This window comes from Thamnophis elegans, chromosome 2 (genome assembly GCF_009769535.1).
Source record: "Thamnophis elegans isolate rThaEle1 chromosome 2, rThaEle1.pri, whole genome shotgun sequence".
Taxonomy (NCBI): Eukaryota; Metazoa; Chordata; class Lepidosauria; order Squamata; family Colubridae; genus Thamnophis; species Thamnophis elegans.
In genome coordinates, this window is record NC_045542.1 from 65,221,776 (window position 1) to 65,241,580 (window position 19,805).

Below are 19,805 nucleotides of genomic sequence, written 5' to 3' on the forward strand. Positions count from 1 at the left end.
TGCAAAACAGTGCCTCCCACCCCCCACCTCCCGCAGTTGTCGCAGAAGGATACCATGGTCGATGGTATCGAAAGCCGCTGAGAGGTCAAGGAGAACCAGGATGGACGCATGGCCTCCATCTCTGGCCCTCCAGAGATCATCGGTCAATGCGACCAAAGCGGTTTCAGTGCTGTAACCGGGTCTGAAGCCGGACTGGAAGGGGTCAAGATAGCTAGCTTCCTCCAAGGCCCGTTGAAGCTGGAAGGCCACCACCTTCTCGACAACCTTCCCAATAAAGGGGAGGTTGGAGACAGGACGATAGTTGTTTAAAATGGCTGGATCCAAGGATGGTTTCTTCAGGAGGGGTCTCACCACCGCCGTCTTAAGTGCGGCGGGGAAGTGCCCCTCCCGAAGGGAGGCGGTCACGACTGCCTGGATCCAGCCATGTGTCACCTCCCTGCTGTTGGCAACCAGCCAGGAGGGACACAGGTCCAGAATACAGGTGGAGGCACTTACAGCTCGAATGGCCTTGTCCACATCCCCAGAGGCAACATCCTGGAACTCAACCCAGAGATGGTTTACCAAGTAATCCCCCTGTGTCTCGGCCGGATCTACGGCGGTGGAGTCCAAGTCCGAACGAAACCGAGCAACTTTGTCCGCCAAGAACTGGGCATAGTCCTCAGCCCTACCCTGCAAGGGGTCTCCCGCATCCCTCCTATTAAGGAGGGAGCGGGTGATCCTAAACAGGGCGGCTGGGCGTGATTCGGCGGACGCTACCAAGGCGGAGATATGCGTTCTTTTGGCAACTCTTAGTGCCCGGATGTAATCCTTGTTGCAGGTAGTCAAAAGTGCTCGGTTCTCCTCGGACTTATCGGACCTCCACAGGTGCTCTAGGCGTCTCCTCCGGCGCTTCTTCTCCCGGAGTTCCTCGGTGAACCAAGGAGGTCTCCGGGATCCGCTGACCCGGAGGGGCCGTAGTGGCGCAATCCGGTCAAGAGACTCCGACGCCGCCGAATGCCAGGCGGCAACCAGAGTCTCCGCCGAACTGTGGGCGAGAGTGTCGGGAATTACCCCAAGCTCCGTCTGGAACCTCAATGGGTCCATAAGTCGCCTGGGGCGGAACCACCTGGTCGGTTCCTCCTCCCTACGGTGGGGGTTTGGCCTCCGGAAGTCAAGCCTCAGTAGGCAGTGGTCTGACCACGACAGGGGTATGATCTCATTACCCCTCAGACCAAGATCACGCATCCACTGCTCCGAGAGGAATACGAGGTCGAGCATGTGACCCGCTGTATGAGTTGGGCCCCGAATTACCTGGGTCAAGCCCATGGCTGTCATGGAAGCCATGAACTCCTGCGCCCCGTCAGAGCGTTCACCGAGCGATGGCAGGTTAAAGTCCCCCAGAACTATAAGCCTGGGGAGCTCAACTGCCAGCTCGGCTACTGACTCGAGGAGCGAGGGGAGGGATGCTGCAACGCAGTTGGGAGGCAGGTACGTTAGCAGCAAACCCACTTGACCCTTGAGGTCCAACTTTATCAGCAGGGACTCACACCCGGCAAGCTCCGGAGCAGGGACCCTACGAGGTAACAGAGACTCCCGGATAATAATAGCCACACCGCCACCCCTTCCCTGGGCTCTCGGCTGATGAAGCACCTGAAATCCCTCTGGGCACATCTCTACAAGGGGGACTCCTCCTTCTGTGCCCAGCCAGGTTTCAGTAATACATGCCAGGTCTGCCCTCTCGTCAACAATTAAGTCCCGGACGAGGGGAGCTTTGTGAACAACAGACCTGGCATTTAGCAACAGCAGCCTGAGACCAGGGTCCTGACTACTCGCGCCATCTGGTCTTGGAGTGGGACTCATAGGGCCGGAAGGAGGGATCTCTGTAATGTAGCGAACCCTCCTTCCCCGGTAATGGCTTGCCCTAAAGTCCCTGCCATATCTGCCCCTCCCTGTTATGACCGCAATGCTCCGACCCTCTCCCGTGGCCATAGTCCCCCCGACCACCCCGGTGACCCCCGCAAACCCCGGCAGGTCCTCCGAGTCTGAAGCTTCTGGAGGGCAAAAAATGGACTTCTGGTTTGCTTGTAGGGCCGGTTTTAGCCTTCAGGGGCCTTCCAGAAGCTTCTCTAAAGGCTCTGGAGGGCAACACATGACCCTATGAACTTCTGGTTTGCTCCTGGGGTCAGGAAGCCTCCTGAAGGCCCCTGAAGGCTCCGGAGGGCTAAAACCGGCTCTACGAGCAACCCGGAAGTGACTTCTGGTTTGCTTGTAGGGTCATTTTTTGCCCTCTGGAACCTTCAGGGAAGCCTCTTGAAGGGTCTGGAGGGCTAAAACCAGTCCTACGAGCAAACTGGAAGTATGTTCCTGAAGTTCTGGTTTGCCCGTAGGGGTGGGTTTTTGCACTCCTTAGGCTTCAAGGAAACCTCCAGAGGGCGAAAAATGGTCTCAAAAAGCCACTGAGCCACTTTGCTTTGCCCTTTACCATATAAGAGTAGGAAAAAGATTTGCTGGAGATCCTGCACCATCCAATCTTCTTTTATCTACAATGAAAGCAATTCACCAAGTCTGAGCCTTGTCCTTAATTTCTCAGCTGCTAGCTCCTGAGTCCTGAAGTTTTGAGCAGAGATCTATTTGCTGTGCCTAGGTTGCACTTCTGGCATCAACATTGATGCCACTTCCTCAAAAGGATTGCAGAAAACTGAACTGATCTGCACTGCGATTAAAGTCTTTTCCTAGAATTGGGAGACTGTTGGAGTCTAGATTGATTCCCCCACCCCCCAGCATTCAACTGAAATCCATTTTCTATTGCATGATACACATTTTATATTGTTAGGCTGTTCTAGCAGTGCTTGAGTAAATAAGCAACTTCTGTTGCTGACTTACTGATTCCATATTGTAGATTGATCTAAGAATACTAGATCTAACAAGATTGGTATGTTTATGAAATTTGTGCAGATCAGGGGTGGGTTCTGGCTTCTGCTACAGCCGGTTCACTCAGGGCCGTGCTTCGTGTGTGCACTTGATGTGCACTACTAGTATAAAATGCTTCTGCACATGTGCAGAAGCAAAAAATAAGATGGTGGCGCCTATGGAGCCGCAGATAGAATTGATCTGGGAGTATGGCAGGCCGAGTTGCTATCTACTCAGCCGAACCGGTAGGAACCCACCTCTGGTGCAGATCAAGGCAGACAGATTGTAAGTGTTGTGGGGAAGAATAGATACACTCTAGCGCCAATGGCATTAAATTATAGGGTAACTTTCATCTTCCAAAAGATTACTTCCACTGGCGACAAATTCAAGAGCTAGAAATATGACTTTCAAATGTAGTGGCTTCTATTTCTAAATTCCTAGCAATTCCTTGCATTCCTTTATTATTATCAGTTCATTATAGGAATATAGGTCTGAGAATGAAATTTCAAGTATAAATTCTCACGAGTCTATTTTGTTCCCATGATTAAGTATTTGTAGGAATTCTTTCTCATGAGCATGGACTAAAAAATACCATACATTTACTATGTTGTTATGTTATCCTCAACCCACTTTGGCAAAAAATTATTGGAACAATGTTTTGAACTGAACAACAGTAAAGCAATTACACTAGCATGCCATTAGGAATACTATCAAGGCAACAAATATTTCTGCCAGAACAACTGAGCTCTCCCATTTTAGGATATGTTCCCGAATCTTTGCATGCAAGAACACGATGCATAGTTGTTTGGTCTACAAAATCTGCCACAAGTGTGATGTTTCAAGCAAGTGTCAAGCTATTACATCTATTCATAAATGTGCATATAACTTTGAGAAAAGCAAGTTATTTGATGAAAAATTCAAAACAAAATAACTTTATTATGGTCATTAACTAGTTGCTTATAAATTATGTAGAGAACAAAAAACTTTGAAAACCTCTAGAGTTACAGATAGTTTTATTTAAAACTTATTTTGGCTACATTAACATTTTAAGTCACATATTAACTTTATCTATGCAACTGTTTTCCAAGTTAGAATGATTGAATAGGGATGTTTCTTCTTGTTTAAAATTACAACTCTTCTTAAACATTTTTAAAATATGCTCCACCTTATCATCTTTTCTCCCTTGTTTCAGTATAATAAAAACAAAAAAACCAAGAAAAGGCAAATTGTGTTTGTTAGGTGGCAGCATCTCAAATTGGAATGTCTTACTCTGATTATTGCTGCATTTGAAAAATTGTAACTCCGTAAGAAATTCTATAAAACCCATCAAACAATGAAGTACATGATTTTTCAAAGAAGAAAATGTAAACTTTATAAAATTGCATATTTTTACATTTGTTCTTTTTCACAGATATAATGAAAATATTCTGTACAAGCAATTTTCTTTTTCCTACTTTTAGAAGCATTCCAGAAATTATACATACAATTTTCTTTTTCATTATTTTCAACGGATTGAGTCCTGTTAAGAAAGAATGACACACATTAATTATTAGAAAAGAAAGTTATTTTCTACAGTGTCAGTTAAGAATAAATAAATTCAGAATGACTTTCTACCTAAGGTTCTTTAGCACTGCTAGGATAAAGCTTTTTCTTACAATCTATTGGAACCAAAATTAAAGTGATAATTTGCATGATACTTAAATATCACTATTTAGTCTGTGCAGTATCTCAGCGTATACAATGGTTTCATTTGTTTTTTATTTCATTCATTTTCCTCCCTCACCAATCTCTCCAGGCAGGAAGAAGAATTAAGTAAAGATTTTGAGAGGAACCAAACTATATTTATTTATTCAGTGGATTTACATGGCTGTCCAACTCACGCATGTTGACTCTGGGTATATTAAAAATACTAAAAGCCTATACAAAAATGTAAAACCTATAGCAGCTGGAAAAATGTGACAAAGCTACAATCCAACACTCAAACATTTTTTTTCCTAATAGGGATAGCAATTGTGAAAACTCCAACAGCACTTTGCAATCCACTGTGGACAGGTTAACTACGCAATTGTGTTTGAAGGCAGTTACAAAATAATATCTGAGATTTGGAATAAAATGGAAAAAAGGGTTTGGTCTTTCTATAAGGATCTGTCCCAACTGTAATATCTATCTGTTAGACAATTTTGCATCTTCTGCCCAGTATACCCCACCATTCAACCTGCAAAGGCAGCCATGAATAGAAAGCCAGGCTGCCCATCATCCTTTCCACACCCAGCTCTATGTGTCAGTGAACCTACCAATAGGCAAGTCCTCATCTTTGACAAATTAGGGAATTCTTCCACTAGGAATGTTACCCAATGGTTAGGTAAATATGGTTGTTAACTTTTCTTGGTAGCATCTCTAGCTAGGAGTGTAATCTTGATTTTTATGGAAGAGATGCCACCATTTCCTCCTCAGTGTTGCTCACAACTATGATTTTTCCTGTCCTATCCAGATTTTCTATAATGGAAGACGAGGGAAACCTTGAACTGCAGCCTATAATAGACTTCTCCATGGCCAGATCTCCATGAAGCAGTCTCCTTTCTTTTGAGCAAATTAAATGAATGTGGCAAGAAAGAGTTTGTAAATAAGAGGTTTTAAACTATTCTGCATACTCATGATTTAAAGGTGTCACGATAGTCAGAAAATATCTTAAAATGTTTTGAAAAATCTATTTCAATCCCATTCATCTGTGGCTGCTTTCCTAGAGGTTCCTTCTTTCCTTTTCTCTCCTAAAAGGCTTACCATGAAGTGAGCAATCAGTAACTTTTACTTACGTCTCTGGAAAGGGTTTGCCATTTATCCACATCCACTTGTCTTTAGGATGCCTCCTGAGGCCAATCCAATAGCTAGTATTTAGATTGTCCAAAAATTCCTGGGGAAAAGTTAAAGCAAAACAGGATTATATTAATATCTGGAGCTACTGTATGACTGAGACCCAATTCACTGAATCAGGATTAAGGGTACTGGTGGCATTCATCCAAACTAGGATTGCAGCAGATTTAAGTTTATTGAATTTCACTTCTCTCAAAACAATCCAAGGTATTGATAAAAGTTGCACCAGAAAATTCTTTTAAAAAAAAATACAAACACTGAGATGTGAATGAATGAATCTCGATTATTTATACTGAAAGGAAAATTCAAAGATTTCCAGAACACAATCTAGCAGTAAACTTCAACAGATAACTCATAGGACAGATTGGGATCAACAGTGGGGTCAATTATCTTTGTATCTTTTTCCAGTTGCACTCGTATAATTCGAACATGCTGTGGCAAAATTATTTTTCCTGCTGAACTCATATCTGAGGTGCTTTGAAATTGTCCTTATCTGTTTTGGCATTAAAGCAACTCCCCCCCCCCCTTAAATTGGCAATAGGCTTGGGAGTTTTACAATCAGCTATCTCACATTCAGTTCAATGTCATAGTCAAGAAACCCCTAGGGATACAATTGGTTTGGCATCTATTGGCCATTTTGTGACAGTGTGGGCAGATGCAAGGGGCATTCTACTTGAGGCGGTGGGGAGTCTGTTTTATTTCACAGTGGACTCTCCTTTGTAACCACTAGGTCTCCAAGCCATTACTCATCTTAGTTACTTAGACCATCTCAAACAGCAGCTGAAGAGCAATGGTTCAGGGAGGGTGGGGCAGTGTTAGTGCAAAGAAGAGAGAGGGAACTCTGCACTAACTCTTGTCCCTCTCACAATATAAATCAGGATACCACCATTTAGCAGCAAGCTAGAACAGAAGGTTTAGAAGATAAATTTGGAATAAAAATCAGATCAGTAATTGTTATGCCAATATCATTTTTTATTATGCATTGGGATAATGCAGCTTCCATCTGGAACCACTCTTAAGCCTGTGTACATGTCAGCTAGCTAAAATGCTTGTGTTTTTTATACTAAAAGGTTTCAAATCTTTAATGAAACAGAACGTTCAGGAGACACACTCGCCTCTTAAAATGTTAAGATGTATTTCACACTTAATCTTTAGGAAACAGATGGCAGAAGAAAATTTGAACTGCACACAATTGCAAATGTTTGTACTGTATTGTGCCTTTCCTCTTGTAAGAATAGGGTTGAGTGAGGAATAGTTGTAAGAAAAAAACTTTAGAGTACAAGTCCACCAAAAGTGGGTTGCTCCCAGTTCGGCCCAGTTCACCCAAACCGGTAGTGGAATTCAGGCCTGGGTCGCAGAACTGGCAGTGACCCAGGCCTGCCATGCCCCCGAACTGGTTTCCTTGCCACTGCTGGGCTGCTGCCATTTTGTTTTTTAATGACTGTGCGTGTGCATGCGCAAAAAACAATTTACTTTGAACAGTGCACGCACACACGCACCCATTGCGCGTGAGTTGCGAACCGATAGTAAAATTGGCAGCAACCCACTCCTGAAGACTATCTCATAAGGAATAACTCACCTGTTTATCTGTGTCATTTTTATCATCAATCACTACCAGGTGAGCTTTGAGGATTTGGCATTTCTTCATTGCCTTCTCCCAAGGTTGTTGATCAGTAGAGAAATAATAGCAATTTGTCTGGAACTTCAGCCAGCCTTTTGGACATGGAGGGAAAACTGCAGGGTACAGAGTCATGCAATATGGTAAGTAAGAGGGCATAGCAAGGATCTTTATACTTCCATACTATTATACCAACTATACCAATATAGCACAAATACAAAACATCTGCTATCATCTTTCCTGGGACTTATAAAAATAGTAATAACTAAAATAAATAAATTTAAAAGAAAACAACAACAACAACAAAAGAAACTCAAAGGCAGAGTCAATGGAGCATTGGGTCTTTTTCTGCCATTAATTTTCTGTTTGTATTACTTTCCTCCAACTCCTTCCACTTATTACAGCTTTAACATGGTAAACCAGTAAGTATAAATTTGCCACATTTCTGGCTAGCTGAGGCATGTATATTTCTGAAGACATTCTCCATTTCTACTCATTTTCAGAGTAACACCAAGAACTTTTCTCACCAGGAGATCCCCACTTTCTACTTTCTGTAGGAATCATTCTGGGATTGCTGAGAGCACATAATTCTCCTCTATCTCTGCATCTGGGTGACTGAATGAACCAATCATCAACCATACAAGAGAAATGCAATAGCATGAGTCACCTCCAAAGTTGGCTGATTAGAAGGAAATGAAAGTAGCATAGTGAACATCTTGTTTTGTGGGAAACTGTTTCATTATAGCTGTATTTTTAAATGCATTTTTATTGCCCATAAATGAGTTCTCTCATAGCATAGTTTGATAATGAAAATTAACATGAATAAGCACATCAGGAGAGGAAGTAATTTAAATGTTGAACCTACATTTCAAAAAAGCCAGCAGAAGAGCAGCTGATGCGATCAACAGGGATACACACACCAAGATGTAAAGAATGATTTGAGATGTTCTTGAAGAGATGCAACCCCTATGACTGGCAATCCGTGAAGGCACCTCTATAAACAACCAATAGAAGGCAATGATTAATATATTGTGAGATAGCTGGTAGTAGAAAGCAGAGCAGATGTATAAAAGCAGAAAGAGGCATGTGTGCAAAAGTGAGAATATTGAAAAGATATGCCTAAGTAAAATATCTCCCCACCCCGCAAGAAGACCACATCGTAGGGTATTAAGGGAAAGATGCGGTGAGATGGGTCAAAATAGTTTTATCTTGACCACATGTCATCAACATTTATTCTTTTGAAACCTGCTCTTCTGAGAGGACAGAGGGGTTTAAAAAGATAACCAGAAGTTCTGGTTTATAATTTATTGAAGATACTATACAATTCAACAAAGCCGTCTAGATTTAAAAAAAAAAAAAAACTAGAAGACTACCAACAATTTCACAATCAAATATTCATAAGATAATCATCTCATTCTTCTGGTAGCACTATTAATATCATAGCAATTGTTTAAATAGGCACAAATAGGGCATGGGGGGGGGGATAATTGAAAGTATTTTCCACTCTGCCCATTGAGATTTTTTAATCTTTCCCAAAGTAGTAAAATCCCTCATGATTTTAAATTTCAATCCCTAGATGTTTTTGTGTTCTTAAGAATTTCATACCTGACTTTGCTTTCATTGCTCTTGTTCTGTTTGGACGAACAACATTCTGGTAATTTCTTTCAGAATCGTCAAGGTTGCTTCCAAAGACTAGAGAAAGAAACATTGTTAAGTACTGCCCTTTTCTTTTTTTATAAAAAAAAAAAACCTCATGGCTGCATAAGTAGCTATATAAGATAAGCTTGGTGTAGTTTGGTGTAGAGCAGGGCTGTCAAACTCCCGGCTCATGGGCCAGATGTGTCATGCACTGGCCGTGCCGACGCCCAGGTTAGCAAAAGGGAATAAAACTCCTGATATATCACATGATGCTACCCTGACAACATGAGTTTGACACCCCTGGTGTATAGGTTAAGCTGTTGGCCTAGAAACCAGGAGACTATGTTGTAGTTCCTGCCTTATGCATGAAAACTAGCTGGGAGACACACTCTTTTAGCCCAACTCAGAGGAGGAAGGAATATTGGTATGCTTACCACTTGAGGGGTGTGTGTGTGTGCGTGCGGGCGTGCGGGCGTGTGTGTGTGTGTAAAAAGGCTTCAGCCACATATTACATTGAAGGTGAAGTCAGGGGAAAGTAACAGTAAGTCAAAGAGAATGGCTTAATGTCTGTCTCCGGCCAAAGAAAAGAGTAGAACTCCCACTTTCTAGCCTGCTTCCTTAACTCACACCACATTTGACATTAACTTGAGTGTATCTCTTACCTCTTGTTTGCCATCATTCTGTTCTAAAGAGTAGGATGCAGTGGCAGTGTGCAACTGTTTTTTGGAATTCTGTATTTTGAGCATAATCTTGTTCCTCCTGTATGCAAAGAATTCCCTGATGTATACCTTTATAATACACTGCAAAGACCTACTGTAATCCTGGATATTCCTGAAGATGACTTTAAAGATTCCATATGAAGTGGACTAATAACAGGGTCGGGATGATACTCAGTCCAAGCTAGGGACTGTCCTCGTTTCACAAGTCCATGGGCCTTTCCTATTTTCCCAGATATTTGGATGCCTTTCTGTCCTGCCTCTCCTTCCCACATTCTCTCCCCTTTGGCAGTAGATTATTTGAAGGTGGGGCTTTGAGTCAGTGATGACCTCTGGTGACCACTTAGAGAACTCCCTGAAATTTTCTTATCAAGATTTTAGAAATGCCACTTTTGCCATTGCCTCTTTCCTGGAGCTGAGAGAGAGAGACTAGGCCCAGGTCACCCATCTAGCATCGTGCCCAAAGTAGGAGTAGAATTCATGATCTCCCGCTTTTTAGCCTAGTTCCTTAACTACTACACCAAAATGGTTCTCACAAAACCTGACACAAAGATAGGTCCTTTTTAACCCCTTTATTGCACCACCATTGTTCTGATGAGTAGCCTAGCTGACGGATTATATGGAGGAAGGTTGTATGGTGATGTGGGCGAAGTTCTGGTTGGCATCACTCTTGATAAGGATCCAAGAGCAAAAGGTCAAGGTATAAATGGGAGCAGAAAGAGAAACAGAAATGAACAAATGATCATAAGTTAGTTCTGCTCCTCACTAGTGCTACAAGTTCAAGAAATCCAATTCTGTGCTACTGAAGAGTTTCAGATCCACAATTGTCACCTTGGCCCATAGTGCTACCACAGCCAGAATGGTGTGGGGTGGCATCTGTAGTCTTCTATCGAGTCTAGAATATAAGTAACTCTGTTGTGCTGTAAAACAGCTATGGAAAATGCAGACACTACTGGTGTCGATAGCACTGATAATGTTACCTAGTTTAGATAATAAAACATCTGCAAGCAAACAACCAAGCTCAGAGAGCTTCAAGGATCCCTCATTTCAACCCTGAACTACAAATATTCTGCTCTATTGGTTCCCAATACGCCTCCCGTGTTTCCCTGCTCTTGTGCGAGTCCTCAGAGGAAAATGATAATAAAAATAGTTAAAGTCCTCTGGGACATTAGAATTCAAATAGACAGGCACCTGCCACATAACACGTCACACTTAACAATTGTCGATAAGAAAGACAAAAAGTCTGGATAGTGGAGGTGGCAATACCTGGAGACAGCGGAAGAGAAGAGAAAGAAATGGAGAAGATAACAAAATACAAAGACCTGCAAATAGAAATAGAACAACTGTAGCAAAAGAAAGCAATAGTAATAGGCACCTTGGGTGCAACCCCTAAACAATTAAAGCACCATTTGAACACCATCAGCACTGACAAATTCACCATCAATCAATTGCAAAAGGCAGCTTACATTCTGCGACAATTCCTCTAACACTATCAAACATCTACATCTGCCTATCCCAGGTCCTTGGGAAGGACTCGATAGGTGGATAAGAATGCCAAATCCAGTTTGAACATCTGGCTGACTTGAGTAGAAGAGAAAACTTGTAATGCAGTCATTGGTGACGGAAGTAGAAAACCATGGCTCTGTCCAGGTTTATGTCAATCTGTGTGTGTTTTCAGGAAACCACATAAGGTCTGCAAGTGTTCTAGAATGTCAGAGTAGTCTGAAGTGTTTAGTGATAGATAAGCAGTTCCCTAACCTTGACCACAGAAGCTAATGTGGTCAGTAACATGTGCCAGATCATACCTATGGCACAATTACAACATTCCAAAAGGCATTTTTTTCAAAACTGAAAAAGTTAAAGATGATTTTAAATAGCCTCAGGTCTGAATTGGGGATGATACATAGGAATTTCATGCAGACAAAGCAAAAGAAGATGTTACTAAAGCATTGGTCTTTTGAGGAAGTCTGGTTGTCCAGAGATTCCCATAATCATTATGTTCTTTGAAATCTGTCTCATATTTCAGAAACGGAGAAAGAGAGGAGGAAGAGTGAGAGCGATGCTGCAGCTTTAAACAGAATGACAGAGTTGAAGCCTCTAAAAAAAGTGCCTTCTACTATAAGACAGGAGAACTGTGTGCCTCAACTACCTCGGGATTTTTTAGGCTTTTAACCCTCGCTTAACTCTGCTCGAGCGCCTAAAAAGTCAGACTAGATGAGGCCTGCAGTTTTCCTGCCTCACAGTAGAGGGCGCTTTTTAGAGGCTTTTTTAAACAGGCAGTCATTCACGGTGTGGCAGCAGCTAGCTAGCCTAACCTCAGCACTCGCCTTTTCCCGTTTACATGTTTTTTTCCTTTTCATGATTGACAGTGGTGAGGCTGTGCCTCTCCTGCCTCCCCTGACTGCACGTTACTGTACCAACCTAATCCAAAGGGAGACTCCCCCAAAAAACCGAGACACAGAACAGGACAACAGCATTGCCCTCCTTCCTTACATTAAAGGCACCACGGATAAAATCAGCAACCTCCTCCCTTACATCAAAGGCACAACAGATAAAATCAGCAAAAGTTTTCACAAACACAATATCAAGACAGCCTTCAACACTGACCAAAAAATAGCCAACATTTTAAGAAACCCCAAAGACAAAATCCAGTTAGAAAACCAAGGAGTCTACGAAATTCCCTGCAAAATCTGCCCTGCAACATAAATAGGACAAACGAACAGGAGAATAAATGCATGCACCGCAGAACACAAGAACGCAGTAAGAAAAAAAGAAAAATCTTCCTCCCTTTTCCAGCACCTTAAAGCTACAGGACATGAAATTAATTTTGAAGGAACCAGGTTAATCTCCAAAACTGAACCAGATTAACCTGGTTCCTTCAAAATTAATTAATTCAACAAGAGAATAATTATGGAAGTTATAAAAATAGAGAAACATCCCCACAACATGAATAAACATAACAATACCTCCCCCTACCAGACATCTGGAAACCAGCCCTGGTAAACAAACAAGCCCCACCCACCACCCAGGCCGTTACAACACAAAACAACAACGGACCCACAGCCAGCACCAACCAGCACCAATCTACCAATCATGATACAGCCACACATCCAATCAATCCACTTACTGAAACAAAGCCAGCACTCCACACACCCCCACCAAGATTTATAGAAAGATGGAAGCTCTGGCCACACTTTAAGCCAAAAGCCCGAATACAACAAGACCAGCATACCTACATCCATGAAAATCTATGAAAACATATCTTTATCTGTACCTATATCTATATCATCTATATCTATATCACCTCTATCTCTATATATCTCGATATCTCTCTCTCTCTCTCATATATATATATATATATATATATATATATATATATATATATATATATATATATATGTGTGTGTGTGTGTGTGTGTGTGTGTGTGTGTATTATACATACATACATACATACATACATACATACATACATACATACATATATTATTTTGAAAGCTGGCATTGGAATTTCATTTTTAATGTGTGCCATTGTTGTGTGCACAGAAAAAAGCAACAATAAAAGTTATCTTATCTATCCCATCTCATCTCATCAGTGGTAATCTCCTACCTTTCATCTGGTCTTCCATTTGTTCTATTCTTCTGGTATGATGGGGCTCCAGAAATTTCTTTAAAATGAGATCGAGCTACTTCTCCAAAGACAATCAGTGTTTTGTTTTGAGAGGATGACAATGCTTCTGTGTTGCAAAACTCCAAGAAGTTCTTTCTGTAGTTTAGATACCACACAAACAAACACAAACACTTCTTTTTTTAGCTGTTCACTCAATCCCTTCATTGAGCAAGAGCTAGCATGGAAAGGAAATGGCAGCTTTATGGGGTAAAATGTGGGGAAATGCTCTGATAAATCCAGATAAAGTAGATCTGTTTCAAAGGAAGACAGGATATTAAGTGTTAGATACCAGAAACATTGGTAATGGTTTTCACCAAGGTCCTCTGCTCCGGCGGGAACAGAGATTCAATCTGATTGGTTGAAGGGTTTGACAGCTCCCTATAAAAGGGCTGCTGTCAGACTGAACCTTTGCTGGATTGTACATAGTTGACTTGTGCTAATAAAGAGCTGTTTGTTACTCTGAAGCCTGAGTTTGCCTTCATTCACTCGATCTAACATTAAGGGAAAGGAAAAAGTAGAAAACCACACAGCTAGAAAACATGAAAAAGGATTTCAAAATATTTGGGGACAATAAACACATCTAAGCACATCTGAACTTGACACTGTCATAGATACTCCCATAAAATGATATTCTATTGGGAAAGTGTTTTGAATTTTCCAATGCGCAAAGCAAAATTAATTGTGTAATTTTACTACACAGTTCAAGTCAGGAATTATCTCCTAAATTAAGTATACAAAACCTCTCTTTTGAACTGAGCTGCGGTGGCACAGTGGTTAGAATGCAGTACTGCATGCTACTTCTGCTGCTTGCCAGCTGTCAGCAGTTTGACAGATCAAATCTCACCAGGCTCAAGGTTGACTCAGCCTTCCATCCTTTCGAGGTGGGTAAAATGAGGACCCAGATTGTTGGGGGCAATAGGCTGACTCTGTAAACTGCTTAGAGAGGGCTGTAAAGCATGGGAAGCGGTTTATAAGTCTAAGTGCTATTGCTATGACTCACCAGTATTTGCTCAGCAGCCATTTCAATTATGACAAATTGTAATGTGCTGAGCATATCATTTTGAAGCATTCGGCTGTTGTATGAAATAAAATAGCTTATATTCGTTTACTGTAATGATACCGATCAATCCTCCCGTTGCCTTCACGTTGCTTTGAGTTTGTGATTCCCCCTGTTCGAGACAGTCCCGTGTCTCTTTACTGCCATCTAGTGCCCTCCCATTGTTTTTGCAAGCTAGTTCGGGGAGCGCTAAGGGAAATGGGCTGGGCCGCGGACCTAGTTGCCATAGCGACGCCTTCGGGTTCCTGCCGCTTCCGCTGTGCGCTTGTTCTTTCCGGTCCTTCTACCAGGGGCCGGAAAGGAGTCGCGCTGCCGGAAGGGAAAAGGGACCGCAGTTGAGGGTTGATCTCGTTCTTTGGGTGAGAGATGGGGAGGGGTGTGTGTTTGTGTGTGTGGACGACTTGGGGGGGGGAGGGTGTTGCAAGATAAACTATGTGGCCCCTGCTCCCCCCTTCCTGTCACGGTCGTTTTATCCCCCGTTCTCTAATTTGGAGGGAGGTCTCACTCCAGGGACAGCTGGTGTCTGATATGAGCAAGGTTCTGCCTGGCTTATGTGCATTAAGTAAGTTTGAACATCGGATATGGCTGACGGGGCTCCTCCCTTAGAAATCTTGTGCGATATAAGGTTGCGGGTCGGGGGGGGGGAGGGACGTTAGTGACCCTTAAGGCCATCATAGAAAGCAAAACAATTTGGAGACATTTTCATCCGTGGAGTTTAAAGGAAACTCTCCCTGAAATGGGGTAGTTGTGTAAGCCCGTGCTTCTGATTTATAATTATGTAGTTAACAGCAAAAGCATCTAAAATCGTACTGTCACCCAGAATAGTTTCACTTTTGCCAATCAGAAAAGTCAACATAATGAAATTTATAATGTTCTGTTGCTGTTTTCAGTTTCATCTGAATCAGAATGTTGTATGTTAATCATAAGTAACAGTCATTCATAGATCTGTTTTTATCTATATCTATCTATCTCTATCATTTAATTTAAATGATGTGATTATTTTTTATATATACATATGCATATACATATATATAGTACAGATATGGTTATACAATAAAATTGTTCTCAACCTATCATCACAGTTGAGCCCAAATTTCTGTGGCTAAGCTAGATAGTTATTAGTTTTGTTTTTGGTGAGTTTTGCTCCATTTTACAACCTTTTTTGCCACAATTGTTAAGTGAATCACTAGTTCTTAAGTGAATCATGCAGTTGTTAAGTGAATCTGGCTTCCTCCATTGACTTTTCTTGTTGGAAGCTGCCTGGGAAGGTTACAGATGACGACTCTGAAACCCCAAATTTTGATCATGTGACTGGAGAATTCTGCAACGGTTGTGTGAAAACCATCATGTCACTTTTTTCATTGCCATTGAAATTTCAAGCGGTCACAAAATGAATGTAAGTGGAGGACTACCTAAATATATAATATAAATGCAATCACATCATTTAAATTAAATTTTATACACATAGCTATACATATATAGATACACACATTTACACACATGTTTATATAGAATAAAAAACAAACATACGAATGACGTAAATCTGAAAATATTACATAATGCAGATATATAATGTTAGCTTTCCAGTCTGAATCTCCCAATCATCAAGTTTAATTGATTTCTATGGTGATCTCTGGTATCAAAGGTATAGAAAAATATTTCCATAGCTATTGTTGAATCACTGAAAAGATTGTTACCTTTTCTCTCCCTTACCCACATGCTTCTCTGTCTCTAAATTAAACAGCACCATATATTATAGCCATGTGCTTATTGCCTCAATAACTTTTTTCTCAGTAGCACTATGGATGCACGTTTTACCCGTGGGAAGTCTGCTATCCTTGAACGTTCTCTCACCCGACCCAAGACTGATGTGAGCCTCAGTGCCTTTTCCCTGCTGTTTTCCGAGATTGTACAGTACTGCCAGAACAGGGTCTATTCTGTTTCTGAGCTTCAGAACAAACTTTCTGAGCTAGGCCAGCAGGTGGGAGCCCGTATCCTGGATGTGCTCGTGATGCGAGAGAAAAATGGCAAACGTGAAACCAAGGTCATCAATATTCTGCTCTTCATCAAGGTGACGGTTTGGAAGGCTCTCTTTGGGAAGGAGGCTGACAAGCTTGAGCAAGCCAACGATGATGACAAGACTTACTACATCATTGAGAAAGAGCCTCTTATCAATACTTATATTTCAGTTCCCAAGGAAAACAGCACCCTCAACTGTGCTTCCTTCACTGCTGGCATTGTGGAGGCCATGCTCACTTGCAGTGGCTTCCCTGCTAAAGTCACAGCTCATTGGCACAAAGGGACCACACTCATGATTAAATTTGATGAGTCAGTTATAGCACGTGACAAAGCGTTGGATGGCCGTTGACCATTTTTGTATAAATAAATTCAAATTGTCCTTGTGTGTATATGTATATAGAGAGTATGTACATAAAGATGCACACATTCTATGATAAAGTAATTTATTCATATGTACTTTAAATGACTATATACAAATGGTATTTGGTGATGGAAAGCAAGATCCAGCCAGCATGGGGGAAAGGTTATTGTGTTCCATAATGTCATTCTCAACCAAGTTCTTGTCAGGTAATCTGCAGTATACTTCATCCTTGACTTCTAGGATTCTGAGTTGTAGTCCCAAATACCTGGAGGATACCAGTCTGGGAAAGAAGTATATTGAATTTCTTTGTTACTGTCCTGTTGAAGTTTGACTATATTAATGAAAAATATATGCTTTGCCACCAAGATATTTGCTCATGCTATTGTCCTTTTTACTTAGTTCTTTCCCTTATTCATGACAATTGCAGCCGATTTCCTATGTGTACCTGAAATAAGAAGTTGGACCTATGTTGATATTTCATCTAAAATGTGATTTTTAGAGATAGTATAATGCAATGCCTATCTCTGTGATATGTACTTTTTACTGACAACGTTGTTTCTGCTCTGAGCATTAGGAGATAAATCTGCTTGACTACCTATCTGCAGAAACTGATAGATTATCAAGTAAAGCTCTTTTGAAAGTTGGGCCAAGAGCCACCTGCATTTCCTGTTAACTTAATCATCCCTTCATACAGCTCTTTCCTGCTATATTTTGAAGGGGGGATAATTATAACTGTGATGTACATGGTTATCTCTCTTTTTAGAAAAAATAAATGAGATGACCATGCGTATAGACTTCATACAGAACAATAAGCAATAGCTTGTGTATGTGGATAGAACTCCTGACAAGTGTCAGGCCTGAGCGCATTTTCAAGTTTATCTAAACAATCCAAGGTTTTACAGTTAGTGCTTAATAATAAACCAGAGTTTCTTCAATCCTGTTTTGGGGACAAAATGAAAATTAGTCCTGGTTTATTTCTTTTTCCAGATGCAAAGTGGAATGGATCGTTGTGTTTTCAAATCTTGGCTTAAACTCTATTTATATATGTAGTTTTGACCAGCTTTACCCAACCAAAGACTTGTCAATATTTTAGGCTGAAATTTTAAATCAAATTCCCAGACAATATGACCATTTATTTGTCAAAAATGTGGGAACTGAATGCAAAAACATCTGGAAGGAGATGATGAATGGTGCAAGACTGATTTGTCATTTAATACATCTAACATCAATCTGTTCTTACTGTTTAATGCACTAGATTTATGGGAGAATTTGCTTACTCAAATAATAAACTTGCTGATTGACCCTTTAATTACTTTTTAGTTTCTCTTTCTGAATGGAGCCCATTCTCCACCAGTGCTTTCGAATGCTCTTCAGGGATGCCCCATGTAGAGTGCAATGCAGTAGTCCAAGCATGAGGACTTGGACGATTGATCACAGGGACTCTTGATCCAGGAAAGGCCACAACTGGTGGACAACATGAAGTTGTACAAAGGCTCTCCTAGCCACAACTACCACCTGTTCTTCAAATAGTAATTGTGGGTCCAAGAGAACCCCCAAATTGTGGATAAGGTCTGTCTGGGATAGTTTAGATCTATCCAGAGCTAAAGATATCAGAGTGTCAGAAGCTCTGTGTATCTAAAGCCATTCCGTCTTGCTAAAGTTGAGCTAAGCCTTCTCGTCCCCCATCCAAACCCCCATCAGCTTCCAAGCACTGTGAGAGGGCAACAACAGCATCACTTGGAGATGGAGATACAAAGTTGAGTTGCAATAGTGTCGAATATCTAGCTCAGGTGTAGGATGAGGGTGAAGGTTCATTCTCCTGTGTGCTACTTGAAGAGTCCAAGCATGGGTTAAATTCAGTCTATTCACCCAAGGACTGAGTTGATTTTCTTTTCTTTTTTTTAAATAAAATTTTTATTTTCAGACAAACAAACACACAACACATATAACATAAAAGTCTCTTCCACTACACACAGTGTGTCGATTGGTTACAAAGTCTTTTTGTGTCCTTTCCGTAGTCATCACTTGAATGTTTTCAAAATTCACATACTGATAATCAACATATCTTTGTATACATTGTTATTATGCTTCCTCCTAACTCATTCAATCATTTTAGCATTGATAACATTGTCTAATAATTTCCAATTCCCTGTTTTCCCAATTATTAGTATCATCAATCTAATATACTTGTATACAAATTGATATAATTATTAAACATCCATTAAGCCTAGCTATTATTACATCCTTTCAACATGCGGCATATTAAATTTAAAGCAAATTTATATTATGACATTTTATTACATCATCCTGAAATCATCCAATGATATTACATCTTTATATTCTATTTTATATAAAAATTGTTTATCTTTTATAAAAAGGCTTTTCAACATCATCTCCATAATCCTCACAGTATTGTATAAAATTTCATATTATCAATCTAGCATATATAAATGCTTTGTTATTACTAATCATTTATTTGACTATAGCTATTATGTTGTACATAGCACTCAAAATTTAATTAAATTTAACTAAAATTTATTGTGACATTTCATTTCATCATGTATCCTTCCAAAGATAGTGTAGTCCAATATCTCTTGCCATTTGTAAAGTCTGTATTCTAAGTGTTTTCTTGATCAGTCTTATGTGGACTTCTCTTAAGAACTTGTTGTTCATTGCATGTCTTATAAGAATTCGAAACCCTCTATCTGCTCTTTTTATCAGTTTAACTTTTGTTATCATTAGTGCTTCTGCTGAAATTACTCTCATTATTTCTGCTAAATTTTCTCTCCTTTCTTCATCTAGTTTCTGACATCTGAAATAAAGTTCCAGTTCATCAATTTCTCCTTTCCGTATTTCACACGTCATTTCCCTCCGCTCTCAGTTTGCTGTCAGTGACAACAATTTTCTTACCACTTTCATATGTCTCTGTTATTTTTTCAACTCTGTCCTCAAATTGCATCGCTGTCCCC

The 19,805-nt window shown here is 40.8% G+C and overlaps 2 protein-coding genes across 4 annotated transcripts; one reads left to right on the forward strand and one right to left on the reverse strand.

Annotated features, from left to right (window-relative positions):
• Nucleotides 1-3,927: 3,927 nt before the first annotated feature.
• Nucleotides 3,928-14,561, reverse strand: LOC116504685 (perlucin-like protein). Of its 2 annotated transcripts, XM_032211859.1 has the most exons (7): nt 14,400-14,561; nt 13,340-13,495; nt 8,984-9,070; nt 8,244-8,372; nt 7,340-7,494; nt 5,703-5,800; nt 3,928-4,408 (listed from the first exon to the last, which is right to left on the reverse strand). In XM_032211859.1, the coding sequence occupies exons 2-7, from the start codon at nt 13,356-13,358 to the stop codon at nt 4,279-4,281; spliced, it is 618 nt and encodes a 205-aa protein (XP_032067750.1). In that variant the 5' UTR covers nt 13,359-13,495; nt 14,400-14,561; the 3' UTR covers nt 3,928-4,278. The 2 variants fall into 2 exon arrangements, with proteins under 2 accessions (XP_032067750.1, XP_032067751.1); XM_032211860.1 differs by lacking the exon at nt 14,400-14,561 and having other exon boundaries at nt 13,340-13,639.
• A 169-nt stretch (nt 14,562-14,730) lies between these two features.
• TRAPPC5 (trafficking protein particle complex 5) lies at nt 14,731-18,145 on the forward strand. Of its 2 annotated transcripts, none has more exons than XM_032212203.1 (2): nt 14,731-14,815; nt 16,251-18,145. In XM_032212203.1, exon 2 carries the CDS (start codon nt 16,258-16,260, stop codon nt 16,822-16,824), a length of 567 nt encoding a protein of 188 aa, XP_032068094.1. In that variant the 5' UTR covers nt 14,731-14,815; nt 16,251-16,257; the 3' UTR covers nt 16,825-18,145. The 2 variants fall into 2 exon arrangements, with proteins under 2 accessions (XP_032068094.1, XP_032068095.1); XM_032212204.1 differs by having other exon boundaries at nt 14,737-14,815; nt 16,254-18,145.
• The last annotated feature ends 1,660 nt before the right edge of the window (nt 18,146-19,805 follow it).